The 21326-nt window shown below is 43.1% G+C and overlaps 2 protein-coding genes across 6 annotated transcripts in view; one reads left to right on the forward strand and one right to left on the reverse strand.

Moving 5' to 3' along the window:
* The first annotated feature begins 605 nt into the window (after positions 1-605).
* mif (macrophage migration inhibitory factor) lies at positions 606-2657 on the forward strand. Its single transcript, XM_088617634.1, has 3 exons — positions 606-854; positions 1745-1917; positions 2424-2657. Exons 1-3 carry the CDS (start codon positions 747-749, stop codon positions 2488-2490), a joined length of 348 nt encoding a protein of 115 aa, XP_088473760.1. The 5' UTR covers positions 606-746; the 3' UTR covers positions 2491-2657.
* Positions 2658-3053: 396 nt separating this feature from the next.
* Positions 3054-21326, reverse strand: part of cenpe (centromere protein E) — a 30273-nt gene continuing 12000 nt past the window's right edge. For 2 of the 5 annotated variants that reach the window (XM_088618068.1, XM_088618066.1), the window contains 35 exons: positions 21037-21249; positions 20249-20344; positions 19946-20158; positions 19621-19716; positions 19287-19508; positions 18626-18787; positions 18337-18537; positions 17990-18085; positions 17663-17884; positions 17373-17489; positions 16997-17215; positions 16599-16691; positions 16174-16395; positions 15408-15503; positions 15082-15303; positions 14587-14682; positions 14275-14487; positions 13973-14068; positions 13641-13853; positions 12831-13052; positions 12572-12688; positions 12248-12466; positions 11859-11987; positions 11286-11462; positions 11013-11105; positions 10322-10537; positions 9519-9722; positions 8996-9208; positions 7711-7914; positions 7310-7486; positions 6957-7069; positions 6224-6321; positions 5312-5468; positions 4444-4724; positions 3054-3295 (listed from right to left, as the gene is read on the reverse strand). In XM_088618068.1, coding sequence (XP_088474194.1) covers positions 3204-3295; positions 4444-4724; positions 5312-5468; positions 6224-6321; positions 6957-7069; positions 7310-7486; positions 7711-7914; positions 8996-9208; positions 9519-9722; positions 10322-10537; positions 11013-11105; positions 11286-11462; positions 11859-11987; positions 12248-12466; positions 12572-12688; positions 12831-13052; positions 13641-13853; positions 13973-14068; positions 14275-14487; positions 14587-14682; positions 15082-15303; positions 15408-15503; positions 16174-16395; positions 16599-16691; positions 16997-17215; positions 17373-17489; positions 17663-17884; positions 17990-18085; positions 18337-18537; positions 18626-18787; positions 19287-19508; positions 19621-19716; positions 19946-20158; positions 20249-20344; positions 21037-21249 — 5820 coding nt within the window. In that variant the 3' untranslated portion in view covers positions 3054-3203. The remainder of the gene's footprint in view (positions 3296-4443; positions 4725-5311; positions 5469-6223; positions 6322-6956; positions 7070-7309; positions 7487-7710; positions 7915-8995; positions 9209-9518; positions 9723-10321; positions 10538-11012; positions 11106-11285; positions 11463-11858; positions 11988-12247; positions 12467-12571; positions 12689-12830; positions 13053-13640; positions 13854-13972; positions 14069-14274; positions 14488-14586; positions 14683-15081; positions 15304-15407; positions 15504-16173; positions 16396-16598; positions 16692-16996; positions 17216-17372; positions 17490-17662; positions 17885-17989; positions 18086-18336; positions 18538-18625; positions 18788-19286; positions 19509-19620; positions 19717-19945; positions 20159-20248; positions 20345-21036; positions 21250-21326) is intronic. The other 3 variants (XM_088618069.1, XM_088618070.1, XM_088618071.1) reach the window with 3 other exon arrangements.

The following is a 21326-nucleotide window of genomic DNA, read 5'->3' on the forward strand; positions in this document are numbered from 1 at the left end:
GAACCATTCAAAGAGTATGGAAACAGAAATTGCTTCTCTTTAATTCGTTTAGAGATGACAGACCAGATACATCCCTGGGAGTAAAGGATCGCCCTTACAATGACACAAGCTGCTCAATCTTAGTCCCGAATATCGAAAACTACAAGAGGATACATGTATAAAAACATAACAGGAGGCACTTCTTCTACACAGTTGTATGTGTTTGGAACTGTCTTCCGTACAAAGAGGATAGGATAGCTAACAGCTAATAGGATAACAGGATAGCTGTTAGGAAACAAGTAGGCTGGTGCAAAGGACACTGATCCTGTTCTTTTCTTATACCCCTTTTATGTTAATATTATTATGCTTTTCCACAGACATACTACTCTAACAAAAATCTGCAGTGTTCTTATTTTGTATCGAAGAAGCTGCCTCTTTCTGCCACAGCTGCGTCTGTAACGACCACTGTTCTCTGTTACAGGAGTTAGGCAAAGGAACTAGTAATAGGTTTATCCCATGCCGTTAAAAACAAGGGAGAAAGATCACACAACATCCAATCCAGGATAGGATGTGAAATCGGGTGAGCGCATGTGCTGCAGTGACTGATGGTTGTAATAACTCCGCCTTTATTGTGCAGTGCGCCTGCGACGCAAATCTGCCATAAAGAGTTAGGACAAGTGCACGCAGGACAGTTCATTCACTGCTGCTTATTTCAGGTGGGATCCGCTACATATTCTTCTCGGCCAGACCTTTTACCGAACGCAAAGATGCCGATGTTCGTCGTGAGCACGAATGTCTCCAAAGACGCCATTCCTGCGTCCCTGTTGTCAGAAGCCACCCAGGAGCTGGCGAAGGCCATGGGGAAACCTGCGCAGGTAGGCGGCATCGTGCAAAAGAGACCCCATGGTGTAACGGGTCCGAAAACGTCCGGTCCCGGGGGGCAGTTCTGATTTTCTCGGGTTCCCGGCGACCCTCCCCGGGAACCAGCCTCCTGTGTGATAACGGGATGGCCGGGACATGACTTTGCTGTTTCCAGTGAAATGTAGGTGAGCCTATGATGGAGTGAAAATAGTTATTTAAACGCTGCATAGGTTCTTCAACAAACTTGTCATCGATGAGCCCACGTGGGTAAATAAATCGGCAGCAGGGGCTCCCTTGACAGGGGATTGTGATTACTTGTAGCTCCGTTGTGCCGAACCGGCGCTCATTAATTATCCGGGTGATCATCACGCGTGTGCTGAATGCCTCTGCACGCACGGACACCCAGTATCTCAGGCATGACTGGTCGCATCCGTTCCGTTCAGGCGTCACTTCAGTCAGTTGGACTATGTTCAGTTTTGCACTGATTTCAGTGGTAGTGACGACACCATTTTATGTGCATTTAATGTGGCAATCTAGTTCACTGCTCCCCTTTCTAGACTGTTCTACGTCCTACTAGGTTTCCTTTGCTTTTAAGATCTAAATGTCAGCAGCACTTCACAAAAGGCGGGGAATATTATGGCTGACAAATTGCAGAATTGCATTTACTGTGGAGTGTTTTAAGATGTTCTATTCGTTCTGGATTGTATTAAACGTAAAAGGGATTTACTTATGGGGACCGTTAGTATAAAAAATGTAAATGTTGGGAAAAACCGGACATCAGAGTATTTGCAGATAATATTAAGCTGTGCATCAGAAACAGTTTCAGAAGTCTCTGAAGCCTTACCATCTTTGCCACTTTTTGAAAGTTTGAGTTAAACCTGTATCTTTCACGTGTATCATGCAGTACATCGCTGTGCACATCAACGCGGACCAAACCATGATGTTTGGGGGGAAGTCGGACCCTTGTGCTCTGTGCTCCTTGCACAGTATTGGGAAGATAGGGGGGCAGCAGAACAAGCAGTACTCCAAGCTGCTGTGTGGACTCCTCACCAAACACCTGGGTATCTCCGGAGACAGGTACAGTACAGCCACAGCGGGCCATGAAACAAAAGTGCTATTTTTGCAGCTCTGAGCAAGCACATGGGCTCTATGTATAACCTCTACCTAAACCTTTGTTATAGCTATAGTGTCTTGGACAGGGTTCAAACACAGCCTACTGCACTACACCTAAAGCTTTCTAAAAGCATAGCAGTGTTGGGATATTTAGAGCACCTATTATAAGTACTAGTTATTTTACTCGCCGTGACTAGAGCTGTAAGTATGCAAGAAAAATCTCTCAAACTATATGAAGTTAGAGCTGTTGCTGGGTGGTTCTTTATGGGGGAGGAGAAGTGCATGATTTTAGGATGGTGGAGGTTTTTCCAAACATCCCACTGCATCAGTGGGAGATAAAATGTGAAATGTAAGTTACTTTGTTGATTTAAGATACTTGTCTGGTAATGATGCTGATACTGCCTTAACTTCTTACTGTTGTAATATTCTAAAGATATTTATAGCCATCTTACTGTTTCTGTCACATTCAGGATCTACGTCAACTTTGTTGACATGGAACCACAGAACGTGGGATGGAACAGCTCAACCTTTGCCTGAAGGATCAGAATTTCCTGTAGCTTCCTCTCTATATCCCTTGCACTTTTACATTCTGGCACTTGCAACAAGAAATGTTTAGCAATCCCCATTACAGAACAAGATGAGTATGCTTCTCACGTTGCACTGTCTACATGCTTCAGCACTGTAATAAAGTTTTCCAAAACCCACCTGATTGCAAGTTGTGCATGTTTTTTTTTTTTTTTACACCGTACAAGAGCAATAGGTTGGTGTCTCACCCTTAACCTGTACAGGGTACAAGGCACTCTATGTATAAACTGGTTGGAATATGATCAAGGTTAGGGGTTGGCAAGTGTTTGGAGGCTAATAAGAGCAGGAAACACAGCAATCCTAACAAACAGGGTCTAAAGTACTGTGAGATCAAACAAGATACGAGTGAGCTCTCGTGAGCTCTACGAGTGTTTCAAGTCATCCTCAACTCAAGAGGTCTTGCTGTGCAAGCTGCCCTGATATTGCTACAGGAAACATGCGGTGACTGGCACCCATTTTAAATACCTTCTGATGATGGCTATTTTTCACCACTATAATAAAAAAAATACTGAATATAGAATCAAAAGGTTTAATACAAACACATATAGGTTTAATAAAATAACACATACAAACATGTAAAATCTGTTGTAGAGATGGTTTGTTTCTATTTAAGCAAAAGTAAAATGTACAAGTTTATTAGAAGTCTAAACATCTTTCTCAGCATTTTATTGTGTTTTGCAGTTTTCAGCTCCATCCTTCTGAGGAGCTAGTGACCACCAGTCTCCCTCACTGTTGGGCTCAGCTGTTGGGTTCACATCTGCAAAAGTGAAACAAAAAGTGCAATTTTAATGTCCATTTATGAAGAGTTTTGCACAGTACATTTTTATAGTAGAAAACTTGCTCAATACATAATTAAGTTGTCACCCCCCCTCCCCAAAACAACCATAATGCAAATATTTAGAGACCCACAAACAACCTAGGTTTCCTTTTCAAAGTTGCCTGAAGGTCTTATTTCAGGATAGGATGTGAAAATAGATTTGGTGCATGTGATGTAAGATTCGAACAGGCACTACTTGTCCTAGCACAAAACTGAAATCCAATAACAAATATCAATAATAGAGGCTGGATCAATAACTACAGTAGTTCCCAACCATATATGTTTTAATAAAGCACACACCACACATATATATATATATCTATCAAGTAACGCCAAGCTGGTTGGGCATAATGCACCTCACCGCTTAAAATGAGAAATTATTGCATCTGATTACTTCTAAATAGTAGATATTTAACTCCCTCAGTGCTCTTCCAGATCATAAGGAGAGAATCTCCCTCCTAGATGCAAAAATACTTTAAAAAGACAAAGCAAATGACCCTTTCACCAGAATGTGTGGCCACACCAAATTATTTTTGCTTAGTCTGATCCTTAGCAGAGACGCTGCGTATCCCAACCTCGAAAGCATACATTTAAAACTTCATTCTGGGACTGGATCTTCACTCTGGGACTCGGAGGATCACGGTCCACCAGGTTTTATAGGAAAGTTAATATCTCCAATGAACGAACTTAATCTAGACCAATTAAGCAAATAATGGATTGGAGTCATTAAAAGTCTAGGATGGAATGAAACCCAGAAGACTTGGCAGGCCACCAGCACCAGCAGTGGGCATCAGTGTATTAAAAGAAGGCTCAGGTGAACTCCCCATGCAAGTAGGTGGAATGAGACATCACTGTGCTAAAAGCCTTACAATCACTTCACCGCCCCAAGTGCTCAGAGCTAGGGACAAGCATCAGTTACCCTTCGCTGGTTTACTATTATCATGTAAGCTGGCAGCTGCCACAGACGACTGTGGATGGTTTGCAATTTCTAACAAATACAAAATAACATTCATGCAAATGTCAGACTTCAATGGACGCAATATGTTGTAAAAACATACATCAATAGGTCTTAAATGTAATGAACAAACCTGGGATTGTTCCTAAAGTGGAGTTGTCAAAAAATTGCTTTGGACAGGCGACGGACAAGGACCCCGACCGGGAGTCAAAGAATTTGCTCTTGGGCGAGTCCAGGATGAAGCCCTCAGAGGTGACCTGCCTTCTCTTAGTAGGCGTGCGTGGAGACACATTGGGCTGGTTATCACAGAGCGTCTCCATCTCGGACAAAGAGCCTTTCAGCCCCGACGTTTCCTTCAGTTTCCTTGCCCTTCCCTTCCATTTGGACGCCTCAGCCTGCAGACTGGATACCACACTGTCCAATTTAAGAAAGAGAAACATCACCACAGTTAAACTACCATCTCTTCATTGTTCAAATTCCTTGGGAGACGGGAATAAAAAGTCTTTACTTTTTCTTGTCTGTTATTAGAACAATCCTATCTTGTTTTGTGTATATTTGTCCTATGTAATTAATGTGAGGGAGTCATTATAGTTTCCTGATCTTATGACAGCTTGACTAACATGTCTCCTAATTTTAAGGACACCTGTCCCACAGAACATATGTATGAAACCTCAGGGTTCCTGTGCCTTAACCTCATGATCTGTAATAGTGGTATTCTGGGACCTGCTGCCTTCCATCTGCCCTTAATCACACCTATTCTGCTCTGCCGGTGAAACCACAAATTAGCCACTACCAGTTTAGTCTCCAAATATCCAGTGTCCTGTATGCCAAGTCCCCTGAGTGCAGTTTAATGCAACTTTAGCGTTGTGCACATTGGGGACAAAATGGAGAATCGCTGACTTACAAGAGCTGCTTTGCTGTCTGGCAAATATTTTCTTATTCCTAAATGTACTCTCGTCTTCTCTTTGTTCCACTCCAGGAGACTCTTAGCATAAGCTTACCTTTCCATTTGGCCAATTTTCTTTTTCTGCTGGTGGACTTCTGCTTCTAGCTTGGCTTTCTCAGCCTTGATCATGAGCATCATGGTACTTTGGACAATCCCACTTCCCCCACCACATGTGACTGGAGCCTTGGTATGGGGTTTTTCATCAGCGACAACTAGAAAAAACAAACCTTGCCATCATCTATCCACCCGTCACAAGATGGTAAACAATAAAAACTCTGAACTGTATTGTGTTCAAGAGAATATGCAGGTTCTGTAATGTTTCAGCTCTTCATTTAATGCCTTTAGTCAGCTCAAGTCTTCCTAAACTGCTGCAGACCAAGTCCAGGTCTGCTGTTTTATGGTTATATTTGTGCCTGTATTATTTTAACTATAAGGCTTACATGCAGCGGTCCTGCACTAAGTTCCAAAAAAAAGTTCAAAACCAGTGACTGTGTTTAGTAGATACCGGTAAACATTAACCTTTCAAACCTGGCAGTTTCTATTGACTATACAAATTCAACATGAAGTCATTGACATTTAAATGGATACAAGCAGGAAATGGTCATATACTAAATGTATCCACCTGATAGAGGTGTGGGTGGATTCTCTTTATACACATTCAATTCCCAGAAAGGAGTAGAACATAAGCTTAGTATTAGCTGTGAAAGTCCGCTCCAGGCTTGCTAAGTAAGTGGCATGTGCCCGTTTTTCTTAACATCTCACACGCACAGACGCCGATGCAGGGACGAGTTCGGGAAATGCTGACTTGTATCGTATAGAATGCCTGGTAGAATCCCAGTTAGAAATGAAATCCATCTGACGATCCATTCGGCATACTGCGTCAAACCGTCACTTGTCCCCGGTTAAGTTTAAAGGTAGTTCTGTAATTGGAGCTGTACAAGCCTCTCCTCCCTGACAGAGTACTCACATGAGGCCTCTTGATCCTGCTGGGATTTCCGAAGAGTTTCCTTGAGCTTCCTGAGAGACTCATCTCGGTGCTCCAGGGCTGCCGTCATTGCAGCCACCCTAGATAAGCGGTATTTACAAGTGATTAATGTCATGAATCCATAGCCATGTATCTTTTTGGGAAGATTCTTATTCCTGGAATGGGTGGTAACAAAAGCTCAGAGCCTGCCCTAGTAGCACAGGGTTCAAAGTGGAGCTGGGCTGCAGACATGACACCAGTCCAGAGACGCCCATTAACCTAGCCAGCATGTCTTTGGAAGCTGGGAGGGAACTGAGCCAGCTGGGGAAGGCTCTCGAAACGGGGGAGGAGACTGAACATCCCGCGCAGAAAACCCCTCAGGCCAGAACTGAACGCAACATGCAGCTCTGTGAGATAATGGCACTGACCAGCAAGCTACAGTACTGTGCCATCCCTGTGTGAAGTTTATACAAGCTTATTGAACCTATTACTGGTAATATTATTTCATATAACTAACCTAGCCAGAGCCACCAACGTTCAAATCCATGGACTGCACAAAACGAAAAATGTACTGGAAATATACAGTACGAAAATGGCAAGAATTAAGCAAAATCCAACAAACACAAGAAAAGGCCCATTGGGGTGGGGGGCAGTGAAGCGAAGAGACCAGAGGGAGATGAGAGAAGATATCAGGTCAAGCCGGGCGATTGCAGCGAAGTCCGGAGGGTGCCCTTACGTTTGCTCTTGTTTCTTCAACAGCCCCGTCCTTTCCATCTCCATTTTAACAAGTTTACTCCTCAGGGTTTCCAGCTCTTCTATATACGGAGACGCTCCTTTCTCTGCCCTTTTCTGAAAAGCAAAAATAAAATCATACTTGGCTCATTACACATTTACACTCCTGTTCCACACAATACCCCACTGGCCCAGTGGGTCACCACACAAGCAGGATTTGAATAAAACAATGGAAAACTCTGCGAGAATGATCAGCTGCTGGAATGGTCAGCAGTGCCTTTTCTTAATTCTCGAACTGAACTTTAAGTGGCTCTAAAGTGAGTAACCGTCCGACGTGCGATCTTTGGGAAGACACACCTCCAGCTCGCTCAGGCTGCGTCTCAAGGTCGAGATGGACTCATCTCTCTCCTTCACCTGGGCCACGAGCTTCTGCAGCTCCATCTGCATCCCGTCTGCGGCTCTCTTCCGATCTGCGGCTTTGGCTTCTGCGCCAGCCAGGGATCCCTCCAGCTTCTTTATTTTCAGCTGCATTGTCTGCCAAAACCCCGTGATGGAGGAAAAAAGATAGCTCACTCTTATTGAGACCCACCAAGGCAATGAAATGGGCGAGTAAAAAGCCGAGTCTTTAAACTCAAAGCTACAGTTTAAACTCAAAGCTACAGTAAACAGCAAACATTCAGTATTTGAACTAAAAATCAAAAGGGTTTTAGACTAAAAAGGGCACAAAAACCAATACCACAATCTTCTAGAAGTCGTACCTTTATTTCCTTTTCACTCCCTTCAAGTCTTTCCAGCAGCAGGAGATTCTCCTGCAGCACTTCGGACCCTTTTTTGGGAGACCCATCGTCCAATTCCACCAGCAGAGTTTGACTCCTGTCCCTCTGCTCCTTTAGATCTGCTGTTGACTTAGCAAGGAGGGCTTGGCATCTCTCCTTAATATCATAGTATTTTGCTTTTAGGCCCTACAAAAATAAAAGTGAAAAAAACCTCATTTTTTGTTGCATCTGAACTGAGGCTCACTTCCCACAGAAAACACCTCAACCAAAGACCCCAGAAGGATTTGTTTGAAAAAAGCAGCAGTTTTTTTACATGTCATGTAATTACATGTCAACAGCAGCCACACTTTTCTCAATTATGAAAAGCAAGCAAGAAGCAAAGGGTTTGGGGGCTAAAACAACAATTAGCAAATGGAAGGTTATTTGGTTATCTGGGGTCCTGTTTTGGAGCTTTACACAGATGGTCAGAGAGCCAGTCTGCCACACGTCAGAGAAGGCTGCTCAGCCTACTGTGTTTACGCAAAGAGAAGCCTGCAACCTCTTTTTGTACTGGTTGTAACCAGAATAACCCCACCCAAAGTGCAAATCTCCAACCACTCCCCTCAAGAACAGCTATACTAAATTGTCCCTATCAAATCTAATCTGCCCGTCTTTCAAAGGTGAGAGGAAACCCACACAAACATATAACCTCCACATAGATGCTCCAGGGTGGAATCATAAACAGGATGTTGGGCCTGTGAGGCAGCAGTGCTAACCACCATGCCTCTCCTTTTCTAAAGTACTTTGAGGTCAAAGACAAAAGTCACTTTATAAATATGGATACTAATTCATAGTGCTTGTGCACTTGTATCACCTTGAAACAGTGCTTGTTCACTTGTAATGCCTGTTCAAGTAAGATAAGAGATCACTTTATTGGCCATATACAATTTCTTGCATTAAGAATTTGTCTTTTCACATACCCCAGCTTGCTCTCCATGAAATACACAGACAGGGAGAGAAGCTTGGGGTCAGAGAGTAGGGTCAGCCATTTCTACGGCGCCCCTGCAGCAGTTGGGGTTAAGGGCCTTGCTCAGGGGCCCAGCAGAGTAGGATTCCTCTACCAGCCGCGGGATTTGAACCGGCAACCTTCCAGCCACAGGCACAGATCCTTAGCCACAGTGCCACCACTCCGCCCCAGTGGATCTGGATACGTTTAGAATAAAGCCCTGGAAAAAGGGCCTTTAGACTCCCTGAGGACTAAATTACCAATAACAATTGATCACTTTACCTCTAAGACCCGTGTTGTTTGTTGAAGTTTCTCAGTCATCCTGGTATTCTCCTTCTGCAGGACCTGTTCCAGCTCTATAAACCCAGCTGTAGGGGCAGCACACAGCGCTTTCAGAGTCCTGTTGATTTCCTCCTGGATTGGATGCTCTTGTGCTCGACTGGTAGCGTGACAAGATAACCCATCTTCCAGCTCTGCCAAAATCTCAGTCATTTCCTTCATAAAAAAATGACAGTAATTTATAAAAGTTATTGGATGAAATTCTATCTTCTTGACAATGCCCCCTGTCGATTTAAACAGAGGAAGTGTACTTTCCATCTCTACATTCCCTTCTTGGTTAAAAACGTAACATATTATGTCTGTGTGAAGGCAAGAGGTAAACATAATGCAGGTCATTGCAAGCATACCGATTTTCCCACACCCAAAGATCAGTCCAGGTCTTATGTGTGACCCACAGAACATGCTGCCCCCCACAGCAATTGCAAGTTGTGGCTAAAGTACTGAACCAAACCCTTCCACTGCCTACCTGCACCCGTCTCTGCCTCTCCTCCAGGAGATCTGACGCCCTCTGTGCTTGCTGGCTGACGTGTTCGGAGCTGCTGCCTGAGGCCGTCTGTATCCTCTGGATCAGCAGGTCATGAAGCTTGCGCTCTTCAAAGCTGGCAATGCTGTGCTGGAGAGCTGCCTCAAAGTGATCTTTGTGTATTTCAGCAATACTGGAGTACACACACTGGCAATGAAAGGGTTTTTTAATGGGTATCAGGAATTTTACAATCAAAAAGGACCTTTGAAATGCAGTATTTTATTTGAAACCACATCTCTATATGCTTCAGGAATCTTATGACTTCTGTAACAATTGCAATCAACAGTCAATGAAAGTTATTCCTGTGCCTTTATCATAAATCTACAAGTTTTATTTCGCTCAGAAATGCACTGTAGAAAATTTGCTAAAGCATATGAAACACTCATTGTAAGCAATTGTCCACCCCTACAGTGCACCACTGATATTCCTGAATATTAAACCCATGCAGTATTTTTATTTTTCCCATTAATTAGTTGATTTTACAGACAAAATTCCCCTTCAGCAGATTTTGTACATTTAATCCAAAGCCTAGTAAAATGAAACCTGTTTAATCAAGTGTTAATTGTATTGCCAATGTTAGTCTTTCACTAATAAGGTATTATTCAATAATTGGAGTCTCCCTCCACTGTCTCATGCAAAGGAAACATAAAATACCTTTTTGTCTAATATTAGCCTTACAAGTCAAGACCCTTTAAGAGCAAGGCAGAATTAAATGCATGCTTGAAGGAAAAATAATATCAACTTACCGCTTGTTGTCTCAGACGAAGGACAAGATCTGTATTTATTTTACTGATGCCGGAATTTAACTTTAGCATGGATTTGCTCTGCTCTGCAGGCAGGGAGGAAACAAACTGACGCACCAGCTTGCTCTGAGAGGTCGTGTCCTTATTTAGCAGAGCACTGATGTTCTTTGCACAGCTCTTAAACTGGTCAATCTGCAGCTGAAATCTCTTCAGACATTCCTGGGAAAGAGAAACAAGTCAGCAACAGCTACTCTTGCTTCTTTAAACTAAAATGCAGTCATGTGAAAGCAAGTAAACCAGAGGATGCAATAATGACCAATCTTGATTTAGTTGCTTGTCCAAAAATCATATTCACTTATATCTTGGAGTATTAGTAAACTCAATAATTTGGCAGGACATTACTGACACCCACATTGTAGGTATAGAAAGAACTATACAGCCTTGTATGTGTGTGCTTTCGATTGCCATTTGGCAACAAAGAAAAGTCTTGCTTTACCTTTGACTGTTAACTCATTCCTACTAATCAGCCATATGTAATAGATAATTGACACTAGTTAAATGTTCGAAAATTTAAGATGGCTGTTTTCAAGAAAGCAAGAAGCAGACTTAGGTTGGGAGCAAAATATGACACAGAAATTGGAAAAAGAAATAGGTAAAGTAATTTTTCATCAGAGTCACATAATAGAACAGACACCTGATATTGTTCTTCTGATTCCTTAAGGCGCTGAGACTGCCTCTGGTCCTCACTGACAGACGCTTGTGACTGCAGCTCAAATTCGGCAATCAGCTGAAAAGAAAAATAATTCATTGATTCCAAAAAGAAAAATAATTAAAAATAATAAATGACAATTAATATGTGATATCTGCACAAAATAATCCCTAGACACCAAAGATGAGATGCAGTTAAATGGTAGTTTCCCCGTTTAAGCATTGCACTTATTTGAGGTCTCGGGCATGGGTGACTCACAGCCTGGTGTTGCTCAGTCTGGCTCTCGAGCTGCTCCCTGAGGTGCTCCAGGCTCCCCTGCAGCTGCTGCCTCTCCTGAGCCAGAGCCGCCACCTTGCCCTGCAGCTCTGCCAGGCTGCGGTCTCTCTCCTCCAGCGCGCGCTCCTGGCCCTGCACGAGCTGCTGGAACACGGACACCTGCCCACACCCGACAGCGGAAGAAAATCAGCACGTTTAAAAGAAGAAACTCCATGATACACCTGAGGCTGTTTTTGCGATGGAAAAAAAAAATGAACCAGAAAGCATACGGGTATATTTACATGTCTGTGCAAAAAATAAAAATGAGAGGATTTCACATTTCTCATGTAATGATACCAATGCATAATTTATTAAGCTTGGTAACAACTGGGTTATGTTTTAACCACATTTTCATTGATCCTTATTAGAACCACTACTTGCAAAGCTGCTTTCTTGCTTTATGTTTTTTCTTCTATCAAGGCAGAATGACAGTAGCCTTTGCCTTTGTCTAGACTTATTTTCCTAAGTTTGTTACCTAGCATTCTCATCTGTGGGATTCTAAAAAACACAACTTGCCTTTGCAGACAGAGACTCTTGCATGGAGTTTAACTGGACTTCTTTATCTGCTACCAGGCCTTTGAGCTCCTCAGCTTCCTGCTCCTTCTTGTTCAGCTCATCCTGGACTTGGTGTAATTCTATCTGCAACTGGTGTGGAAAATGTAGTTTCCAAACAGGGTGGTTGAAAGTAACAGCTTTTTCTTTCCTAAAACTCCAACTCCTGAATTAAATCATTTCAGCCACCCAGCTCCTAACCTAGCACTGGAAAATATTCGATAAATATTCAAATCCAAATCTTCAACATTTCTTGGGAACTGGCCGAAATGATTCACCTTAAACTGGTCACTGGTCACTGACATATTTGGATATTGTAAAACTGTTATACAATGAAAAAGAAGAAAACATACTTTGGATACAGCATCTTCCAGTGAGTTGAGCTGGCTCTTCTCAGCCCGGACTGACTCCAGGGTTTCCTGCAGCTGCTCTCTCTCCTGAGTGAGGGAGTCGATGTGGGTCCTCAGCTCCTGCAGGTCAGACTCGGTTCTCTGAGTCGAGTCTCTCTTCTCCAACAGGAGAGAATCTCGCTCGCTGTTCACCAACTGCAGCTGCTCACTCAACTCATTCACCTGCAGGTGTAAAAATATTGTTTAAGTGTACTGCCACATAAAAAATTAAGGATTTTTCCTATCCAAATCAATTAAGTAATCTGCAAAGCTGAGAACAATGCACACCTTGAGGTCCAGTTGAGTTTCTCTCTTTGTTATCTGAGTCTTGAGGTCAGAGATCAGTTCCTGCTGAGTTCTCAGCTCATCCTGAGCACGGCAAAGTTCAGCTTGAGTCTCTACAGCCTGTAGAGAGAAACCAGGTTTTCTTACAACAATTTTTAAACGTGTGGGTTTTAGTTCTATGTTAAGATTTGTATTCAAGTTCCTTGCATTAACCCATAATAATCACAATGCTATTCAGTTAAGCTAAATGTCAAACTCTCACCACCGATATATTCTCCTCCAGGTCAGCCTTCAGCTGACTCTTCTCAGCCCGGACTGACTCCAGGGTTTCCTGCAGCTGCTCTCTCTCCTGAGTGAGGGAGGTGATGTGGGTCCTCAGCTCCTCCAGTTCAGCCCCGGTTCTCCGAGTTGAGTTTCTGCTCTCGGACAGGAGAGTGTCACGCTGACTGCTCATCAACTTCAGTTCCTCATTCAATTTATTTATCTGTTGAGAACAAGGTAAGGACTAATTTTAGGGAAATCTTAGAAACAGCTTTGTTTTTTGTAACTTTTAAAACCACTCTCATTCATTGAATAGATTTGAGGAATTTCAGAAAATTCGCACAAATTGGACGAAGAGCAATCTAACTGGAAGTCGGTTTCGCTTTGAGACAATGTTTCAGTTCAGTGACAAAGACTGGCCCATGTCATAGTAGTGGTGTGAAGGTGGAGTGAATTTATCATTTCAAGTGACCTAATCTATAATAATATTCTGGACAAAACTTCTCGACCTCTTTAGTAAACGTCAAGACAAGGAGTTCCCCATTCAGTTCCTGAAGACAGACCCCTTTATGTACCTTTTAATTGGCAATTGATTAAAGCAGATTTCACTTTTCAGACTAAAAAAATTTAAAAGGCTATAAAGATCAAATCTGGGATGAAACCCAGAAGACTCTCTGGCCCTCAAAGGGTGGAGACCTCTACCCTCAATTAAAAGTATTTGATGTTCCACGGAAAGCAAAACAAGTCTCAAAAGCCCTCACCATCTCAACATCTTCCTCTTCATAATGGAAAAGTTGTTCAAGGCTCCTACCTTCTCCTCCAGCTCGGCCTGCAGCTGGCTCTTCTCAGCCCGGACTGACTCCAGGGTTTCCTGCAGCTGCTCTCTCTCCTGCGTGAGGGAGGTGATGTGGGTCCTCAGCTCCTCCAGTTCTGCCTCAGTTCTCTGAGTCGAATCCCTCCTCTCAGACAGGAGTGTCTCGCTCTCACTGCTCACCAACTTCAGCTGCTCACTCAACTCATTCACCTGATTGAAAGTTTATCAGGCATTAACTTCAAAATATGTTCAAAACAGCTTACAGCCATTTTGTCTTTCAGCACCTGTGCCTTAAAAGTGCCTTAGCGGTAGAAGACATCAAAACTAACCTGCTGCTCCAGTTGAGTTTCTCTCTCCTCCCTCTGGGTCTTCAGGTCAGAGATGAGCTGCTGCTGCTGTCTGAGCTCTTCCTGGGTCTCCACCATCTGTGAAGGCGAAACGAATTTTACTTTCCTCAGGTGTCACAGATTTAAAGACGGCAGCGCAGAAACATTCTTTTTCTACAACCACCAAAGTAGATAGAAATTATAACACTGTAAGGCACTTAAATTATAAGCTTATAATTTATTTTAAGTTGGTTAAATCTTGATTTTCAGCTCCTCATAATAGCACAATTACCCACAACTCGTACCTTCTCCTCCAGCTCGGCCTTCAGCTGACTCTTCTCCGCCCGGACTGACTCCAGGATTTCCTGCAGTTGCTCTCTCTCCTGAGTGAGGGAGTCGATGTGGGACCTCATCTCCTCCAGTTCTGCCTCTGGTCTGTGAGCAGAGTCTCTCCTCTCGGACAGGAGAGAGTCTCTCTCACTGCTCACCAGCTTCAGCTTCTCACTCAACTCTGTTATCTGTAAAAAAGGAGGGTCAGACAGATTCGGGGGGAAAAGCTTTACAATTTTCCTTCTCCCATCTTACAATCCCCCCATGTCAAGGAAGTCTAAACGGACCTGCTGTTGCAGCCTTGCTTCCTTCTCCGCAGTCTGGATCTTAAGGTCCGTCATCAGCTGCTGCTGCTGTCTGAGTTCTTCTTGAGTTTCAACAGACTGTGAAAGACAGTAAGTGATTCTACCAAGCGAAATTTTAAAAGTGACAGTAAACCTTTTGATGCATATTTTCCTAATATATGACTTCCAGTGACAAAGGATTTCAAAACACACTCGAAATCGAAAGCTTGTGAAAGCAGAAAGTTCCACAGCAGCGAAGGTAAAGGGGCATCCATATTTTGTTTGCAAATATTGCATGCTTGAAGTGGTTCTTCATATACCGTTTAGATTAATAAAGGGCATGTTTCTATACAGTAATCAAAAACAAACCACCATGCTGTAGTCAACCTCAACTGCACTTAGAGAACCTACCTGCATTTGGCCAAAGCTCTTTAACACAATTGTTCACCCTGATGGTTTTCAGTTCACCACATAATCGCAAAAAGCACAAGCTCTCACCATCTCAACATTCTCCTCCAAGTCAGCCTTGAGCTGCTGCTTCTCGGCCCGGACTGACTCCAGGATTTCCTGCAGCTGGTCTCTCTCCTCGGCGAGTGAAGCAATGTGCCTCCTCAGCTCCTCCACTTCAACAGCGGACATCTGAGCAGAGTCTGTTCTCTCCGATAGGAAGGCATCACGCTCGCTGGTCACCAGCTTCAGCCGCTCATTCAACTCCTTCAGCTGTCAGAAGGGTCAGGCATTGATTGTGTAAGTAACTCTGCAGTTTATGTCCTCTTGCTTATTCTAAAAAAAAATATGTAATAGTCAGAGTATGCCAAACTCACCTGCTGTTCAAGCTGTGTTAACTGCTCTGCACTCTGGGACCTGAAGTCAGCCATCAGTTGCTGCTGCTTTTGCAGCTCTGCTTGGCTCTCAACAGCCTAAGAAAAGAAAACAAGGTATTATCCGATTAGTCAACATTAACAAGAAAATTCCTCATTCACATGGACTCCCGAGTGGCTAAAGTAAAAGTATGTAATAGGATCACAAGTTGAGCCTTATGGCCAGACACTGCTAGGTCACATCACCAGCTGTGACTTGGGTTTCAAAAGGGACTGTGCAGGATAGGGCAGGACTACAAGGCTCTTCATGTATCTGATCTCTACAACTTGCAGTTGCAGGGGGTGTAGTGTTCCTCCAACCAGTGGTCACTCTTAGGCATTGCGATGCTTGCAATGTGTTAACTTTGAATTGCTCTGCATATAGGCATATAGTAACTGCATGTATTATTCACTTCCAAACAGTTACGGAAGGAAGTCTTAAAAAATGCAACTCCAAATTGGGTGAGCACAAAATTGTTCATTTCAAATGATAAAAACAGATTACATATGTAAAAATTAGGTTTGAGGCTGAAAATGTCAGTCCTCATATGCAACAGGATAAGAAAATAAGTTGAACACTAGAATGCAAAATGAATGGGAATTCTTGAATCTTCAATTAACATAATATATCCTAAAATGAAAGATTTAAAGGTTTCCTTACTTTGCAATATTTTAGAACATGCAATAAACTGGGGTCCCAAGAGAAGCCAAAAAACTTGTTAATCCTCACCATCTCAACATTCTCCTCCAGCTCGGCCTGCAGCTGACTCTTCTCAGCCCGCACTGACTCCAGGATTTCCTGCAGCTGCTCTCTCTCCTGAGTGAGGGAGGTGATGTGGGACCTCATCTCCTCCAGCTCAGCCTCTGGTCTGTGAGCAGAGTCTCTCCTCTCAGACAGGAGAGAGTCTCTCTCACTGCTCACTAGTCTGAGTTGCTCATTCAAGTCTCTCAACTGTAGAGAAGGTTAGGAAAATGGCATTTTAAGGCATTAATCAAGAGTTGTGTTCCATTACTCGATTCCTCTCGGTCAACACCGGCATCAGCTTTTCACTCAGTTCCTTTATCTGTAGGAGTGGGCAAGTTAGTATTTCCTACAAAAAAAATATTTTTCTTCATTGACTTTTATTTCTTAAAATTCCAACACTAAAAACGAACCTGCTGTTCCAGCTGTGCTTCCCTCTCTGCACTCTCAGTTTGAAGGTCAGTCATCAGCTGCTGCTGTCTCAGCTCCTCTTGGTTCTTAACAGCCTGTAAAGCCAATCTGATTGTTAGTTAATGTATTTCTTACTGTTAACCCTATACTTTTAGAAGTAATTTCCTGTAGGATCTATTTTCACATACCTAATAGGATTCAAAAGTGGAGCTTGCATGCCATACGTGGCTATATTCCCTCATAGGAAAAGGAGTTTCATCAAACACTATTGAAGGACTACAAAATACTCTCACCCAGTTAACAATGAAATAACCTCACTGATTCTCATATGTTGGACTGATAAAATGCAGTTTAAGAGAAAAAAAGAACCAACGTTCATAAAAGGTACAAAAGCCCTCACCATCTCGACATTCTCCAGCTCGGCCTTCAGCTGACTCTTCTCAGCCCGGACTGACTCCAGGGTTTCCTGCAGCTGCTCTCTCTCCTGAGTGAGGGAGGTGATGTGGGTCCTCAGCTCCTCCAGTTCTTCCTCTGGTCTGTGAGCAGAGTCTCTCCTCTCGGACAGGAGAGAGTCTCTCTCACTGCTCACCAACCTCAGTTGCTCGTTCACGTCTCTCATCTGCAGAGAGGTTTTGAAAAATGATGTTTAAGACATTTGAGTATCTGAAGAGCTCTGCTCTGTCTTAAATTCCAAAAACACAAAACAATCACAAATGAGTCAAATGCTGCACTGCACCAAATGGCTGAGACATAAAAGATCCATTATCACAGCTTACCTTGTGCTCCAGGTCAGATTCACTCTCCGCACTCTGGGTTTTAAGGTCTGAGATGAATTCCTGCTGTTGCCTGATCTCTTCTTGGGCACAGTGAAGTGCACTCTGGGCCTCAACATTCTGAATACAACAAAATGGGTCTTTTTCAACTTGCCAAATGAAATCTTTAACTAATTTGCAATGAGAAATTCATGCAAGGAAACTGACTCAAACCAATTTTGCCGATCAGGTTTAAAAGAACATTATACTGTATGTCAAGTACAGTATAGCTTCCAAACTGGTGAAGTCCTCACCATTTCAACATTCTCCTCCAGCTCGGCCTTCAGCTGACTCTTCTCAGCCCGCACTGACTCCAGGATTTCCTGCAGCTGCTCTCTCTCCTGAGTGAGGGAGGTGATGTGGGTCCTCAGCTCCTCCAGTTCTTCCTCTGGTCTGTGAGCAGAGTCTCTCCTCTCAGACAGGAGCGAGTCTCTCTCACTGCTCACCAACTTCAGTTCCTCACTCAAGTCATTTATCTGAAGAGAAGGTAGAAGTGACTGATTTCATCCATCACTACTTGATCACAGTCTTCTTTGTTTTTTAAGGTTGCTGAAGAATCCAAGACTCTTAAGTTTCCTTACCTGCTGCTCCAGTTGAGTTTCTCTCTCCCCCCTCTGGGTCTTCAGGTCAGAGATGAGCTGCTGCTGCTGTCTGAGCTCTTCCTGGGTCTCCACCATCTGTGAAGGCCAAATAAAGAAAAATTGCTAAATAAATCCAGTTCCTCAGTAGCAAAGGTTTGAAGATAGCACAGTCAGGCAATCATCATCATCCTTCTTACAACTATCAAGGCAAGATCTGAATAGTATTACAGAACCGTTTTAAAAGTAAGTGCTCTGTTAATTCTTTAGTTAAGGCATTAGGATTAGTGAGCTTGAAGAAGCACTCCCACAGAAATCTTCATAATGGAAAAGCTGTTCAAGGCTCCTACCTTCTCCTCCAGGTCGGCCTTCAGCTGACTCTTCTCCGCCCGGACTGACTCCAGGATTTCCTGCAGCTGCTCTCTCTCCTGAGTGAGGGAGGCGATGTGGGTCCTCAGCTCCTGCAGGTCAGACTCGGTTCTCTGAGTCGAGTCTCTCTTCTCCAACAGAAGAGAATCCCGCTCGCTGTTCACCAACTGCACCTCATTCACCTATGAAGAGATTTCATATTCAAGCTTGCTTTTTATCGTATTCATTTCTAAAGACAGCAAATCCAAAGGTGTAGAAAATCTATCTTACTTTATCTTGCAAGGCTGTCATGTCGGATGAAATGTATTCTCCGCCACTCTTCTCCATCTGAGATTCATTCTGCATCAGCTGCATCCTCAAGTCCTCAACCATTTGCTTTTGCAGTCCAATCTTTTCTTGGGCCTCTCTTAGTTCTTCTTGAGTTTCAATCATCTGCAGTAATGAAAACTGACTATTAGCCTTTGTAAATAAAGATTCCTATTCATGTTGCTACTAGAACACTCACATAAATATAGTTACTGTCTTCAGGAGCCACTATTCACTTTAAACTACAAGCAACTTAAGTCAGACACATACCAGAAAGTGTAATTCTACTCTAGTATTTTTAATTATAAATCACCTAATATGAAAAAATATAACTGAAATCCACATTGTGTTTTCTCTTAAACATGGGATGCTTTTAGCTCACTTTAAACATCACAAAAATGTTAAGGTACAGGAAATAATTATAGATAATGACAAAATCTGAAAGTCTATTTACTCAAGCTATTGTGCACTGCAGTTTTGCATGTTTTAGAAGATTATAGAGAATCTTTGCACTACAGTGCCAGCCTTTATAGGGGATAATTAAAGGAAATAAGATAAGTAAAGTGAAACTCATTTGGAAAATTGTTAATGTCTGACTTTAAATATTCCTAGTTTTTGTCCTCACCATCTCAACATTCTCCTCCAAGTCTACCTTCAGCTGACTCTTCTCAGCCCGAACTGACTCCAGGATTTCCTGCAGCTGCTCTCTCTCCTGAGTGAGGGAGGTGATGTGGGTCCTCAGCTCCTCCAGTTCTTCCTCTGGTCTGTGAGCAGAGTCTCTCCTCTCAGACAGGAGCGAGTCTCTCTCACTGCTCACCAGCTTCAGCTTCTCACTCAACTCATTCACCTGGGTGAAAAAACATCAGGTACTTACTTCAAGAAATCGTAAATGCTTAACAGCAGTTTTAGCATCCAGCGGTTTTGAAAGTGCCTTAGCATTAGAAGACATCAATACTAACCTGGTCCTCCAGTTGAGTTTCTCTCTCCCCACTCTGGGTCTTCAGGTCAGAGATGAGCTGCTGCTGCTGTCTGAGCTCTTCCTGGGTCTCCACCATCTGTGAAGGCAAAACGAATTTTACTTTCCTCAGGTGTCATAGATTTAAAGATGGCAGTGCAGAAACATTCTTTTTCTACAACCACCAAAGTAGATAGAAATTATAACACTGTATTAAGGCACTTAAGTTATCATATAATTTGTTTGAAGCTTCTTGAAACATCTGGAAAATCAAGATATTTGATTTTCAGCTCCTCATAATAGCGCAAAACAAAAAAAAATACTCGTACCTTCTCCTCCAGCTCGGCCTTCAGCTGACTCTTCTCAGCCCGGACTGACTCCAGGATTTCCTGCAGCTGCTCTCTCTCCTGAGTGAGGGAGGTGATGTGGGACCTCATCTCCTCCAGTTTTTCCTCTGGTCTGTGAGCAGAGTCTCTCCTCTCAGACAGGAGCGAGTCTCTTTCGCTGCTCACCAGCTTCAGTTCCCCACTCAAGTCATTTATCTGAGGAGGTATAAGTGACCGATTTCATCATCACCATCTTCTTTGTTTTTTAATGTTGCTGAAGAATCCAAGACTCTGAAGTTTCCTTACCTGTTGCTCCAGTTGAGTTTCTCTCTCCTCCCTCTGGGTCTTCAGGTCAGAGATGAGCTGCTGCTGCTGTCTGAGCTCTTCCTGGGTCTCCACCATCTGTGAAGGCAAGAGAAGGTTTCAGATCTGTGATCAAACACTATCTGCAAAATTAAACATTTGTAAGTTCTAGCTGTAAATCCTTTCATTGTTAAATAAGTCTAAAAAATAAACATTTGGGGCATTAGCATTGCAACATTTATACTTCAGATGGAAAATACCATGTTTTTCATAAGCAAAGTGCATGAATTTAAACGATGAACTTTTTAAAAAACAGAATTCAGAATTAAATTACTTAAAGTTTATTAGAAAAATGTACCTGCTGACAAAATGTGATAATGTGATGTGATAAATATGTACAGTATGCGTTTTCAGACAAGCCCTCTTACTGACCACCTTTGTGTTGAGCAATTGGAGTTAATCTGGCTTTAGCCCACTTGAACCCCACTCCCAGGATGTGATGAGCCAAGAAGCTGCTGCCGCAAGGGGGAACAGATGGGGTTTGAGGCAGGGGAGGTCCTTATTCATAGCGGTACTCTGTCTGACATGGTGCTGAGTGAGCTCCAGTTCTCCGACTTCAATTTCAAACTCAAGGGCTCAGTGGATTCAAGCCATGTAAACTCCAAATGTCAATATTCGTGATGATACATTCTGACTCACTGGTCTGATATTGTATATGTATTCCCAGAATGAACATGCTTGATTTCAAGGTAAGAACTGAAGATAGTACATCATAAAAAGCAACATCACACCTTCTCCTCCAGGTCGGCCTTCAGCTGGCTCTTCTCCGCCCGGACCGACTCCAGGATTTCCTGCAGCTGCTCTCTCTCCTGAGTTAGGGAGGCGACGTGGGTCCTCAGCTCCTGCAGGTCAGCCTCAGTTCTCTGAGTCGAGTCTTCCTTCTCAGACAGGAGAGAATCTCGCTCGCTGCTCACCAACTTCAGCTCTTCCGATACGTTCAAAACCTGAAATGTAGATTAAAAAAAAAAAAAGCATCTCATTCTCATGTTTCTTAGATGGCATGGAGCAGGTGCATTTTATT

Source organism: Lepisosteus platostomus, chromosome 24, assembly GCF_059453375.1.
Source record: "Lepisosteus platostomus isolate fLepPlt1 chromosome 24, fLepPlt1.hap1, whole genome shotgun sequence".
In the NCBI taxonomy this organism is placed as follows: Eukaryota; Metazoa; Chordata; class Actinopteri; order Semionotiformes; family Lepisosteidae; genus Lepisosteus; species Lepisosteus platostomus.

Bases quoted from the DNA above. Each gene is read 5' to 3' on its own strand.
- mif (XM_088617634.1), top strand. From the start codon at position 747: ATGCCGATGTTCGTCGTGAGCACGAATGTCTCCAAAGACGCCATTCCT. The intron at 855-1,744 runs GTAGGCGGCATC...TGTATCATGCAG, and splicing joins CCATGGGGAAACCTGCGCAG to TACATCGCTGTGCACATCAA. The intron at 1,918-2,423 runs GTACAGTACAGC...TGTCACATTCAG, and splicing joins CTGGGTATCTCCGGAGACAG to GATCTACGTCAACTTTGTTG.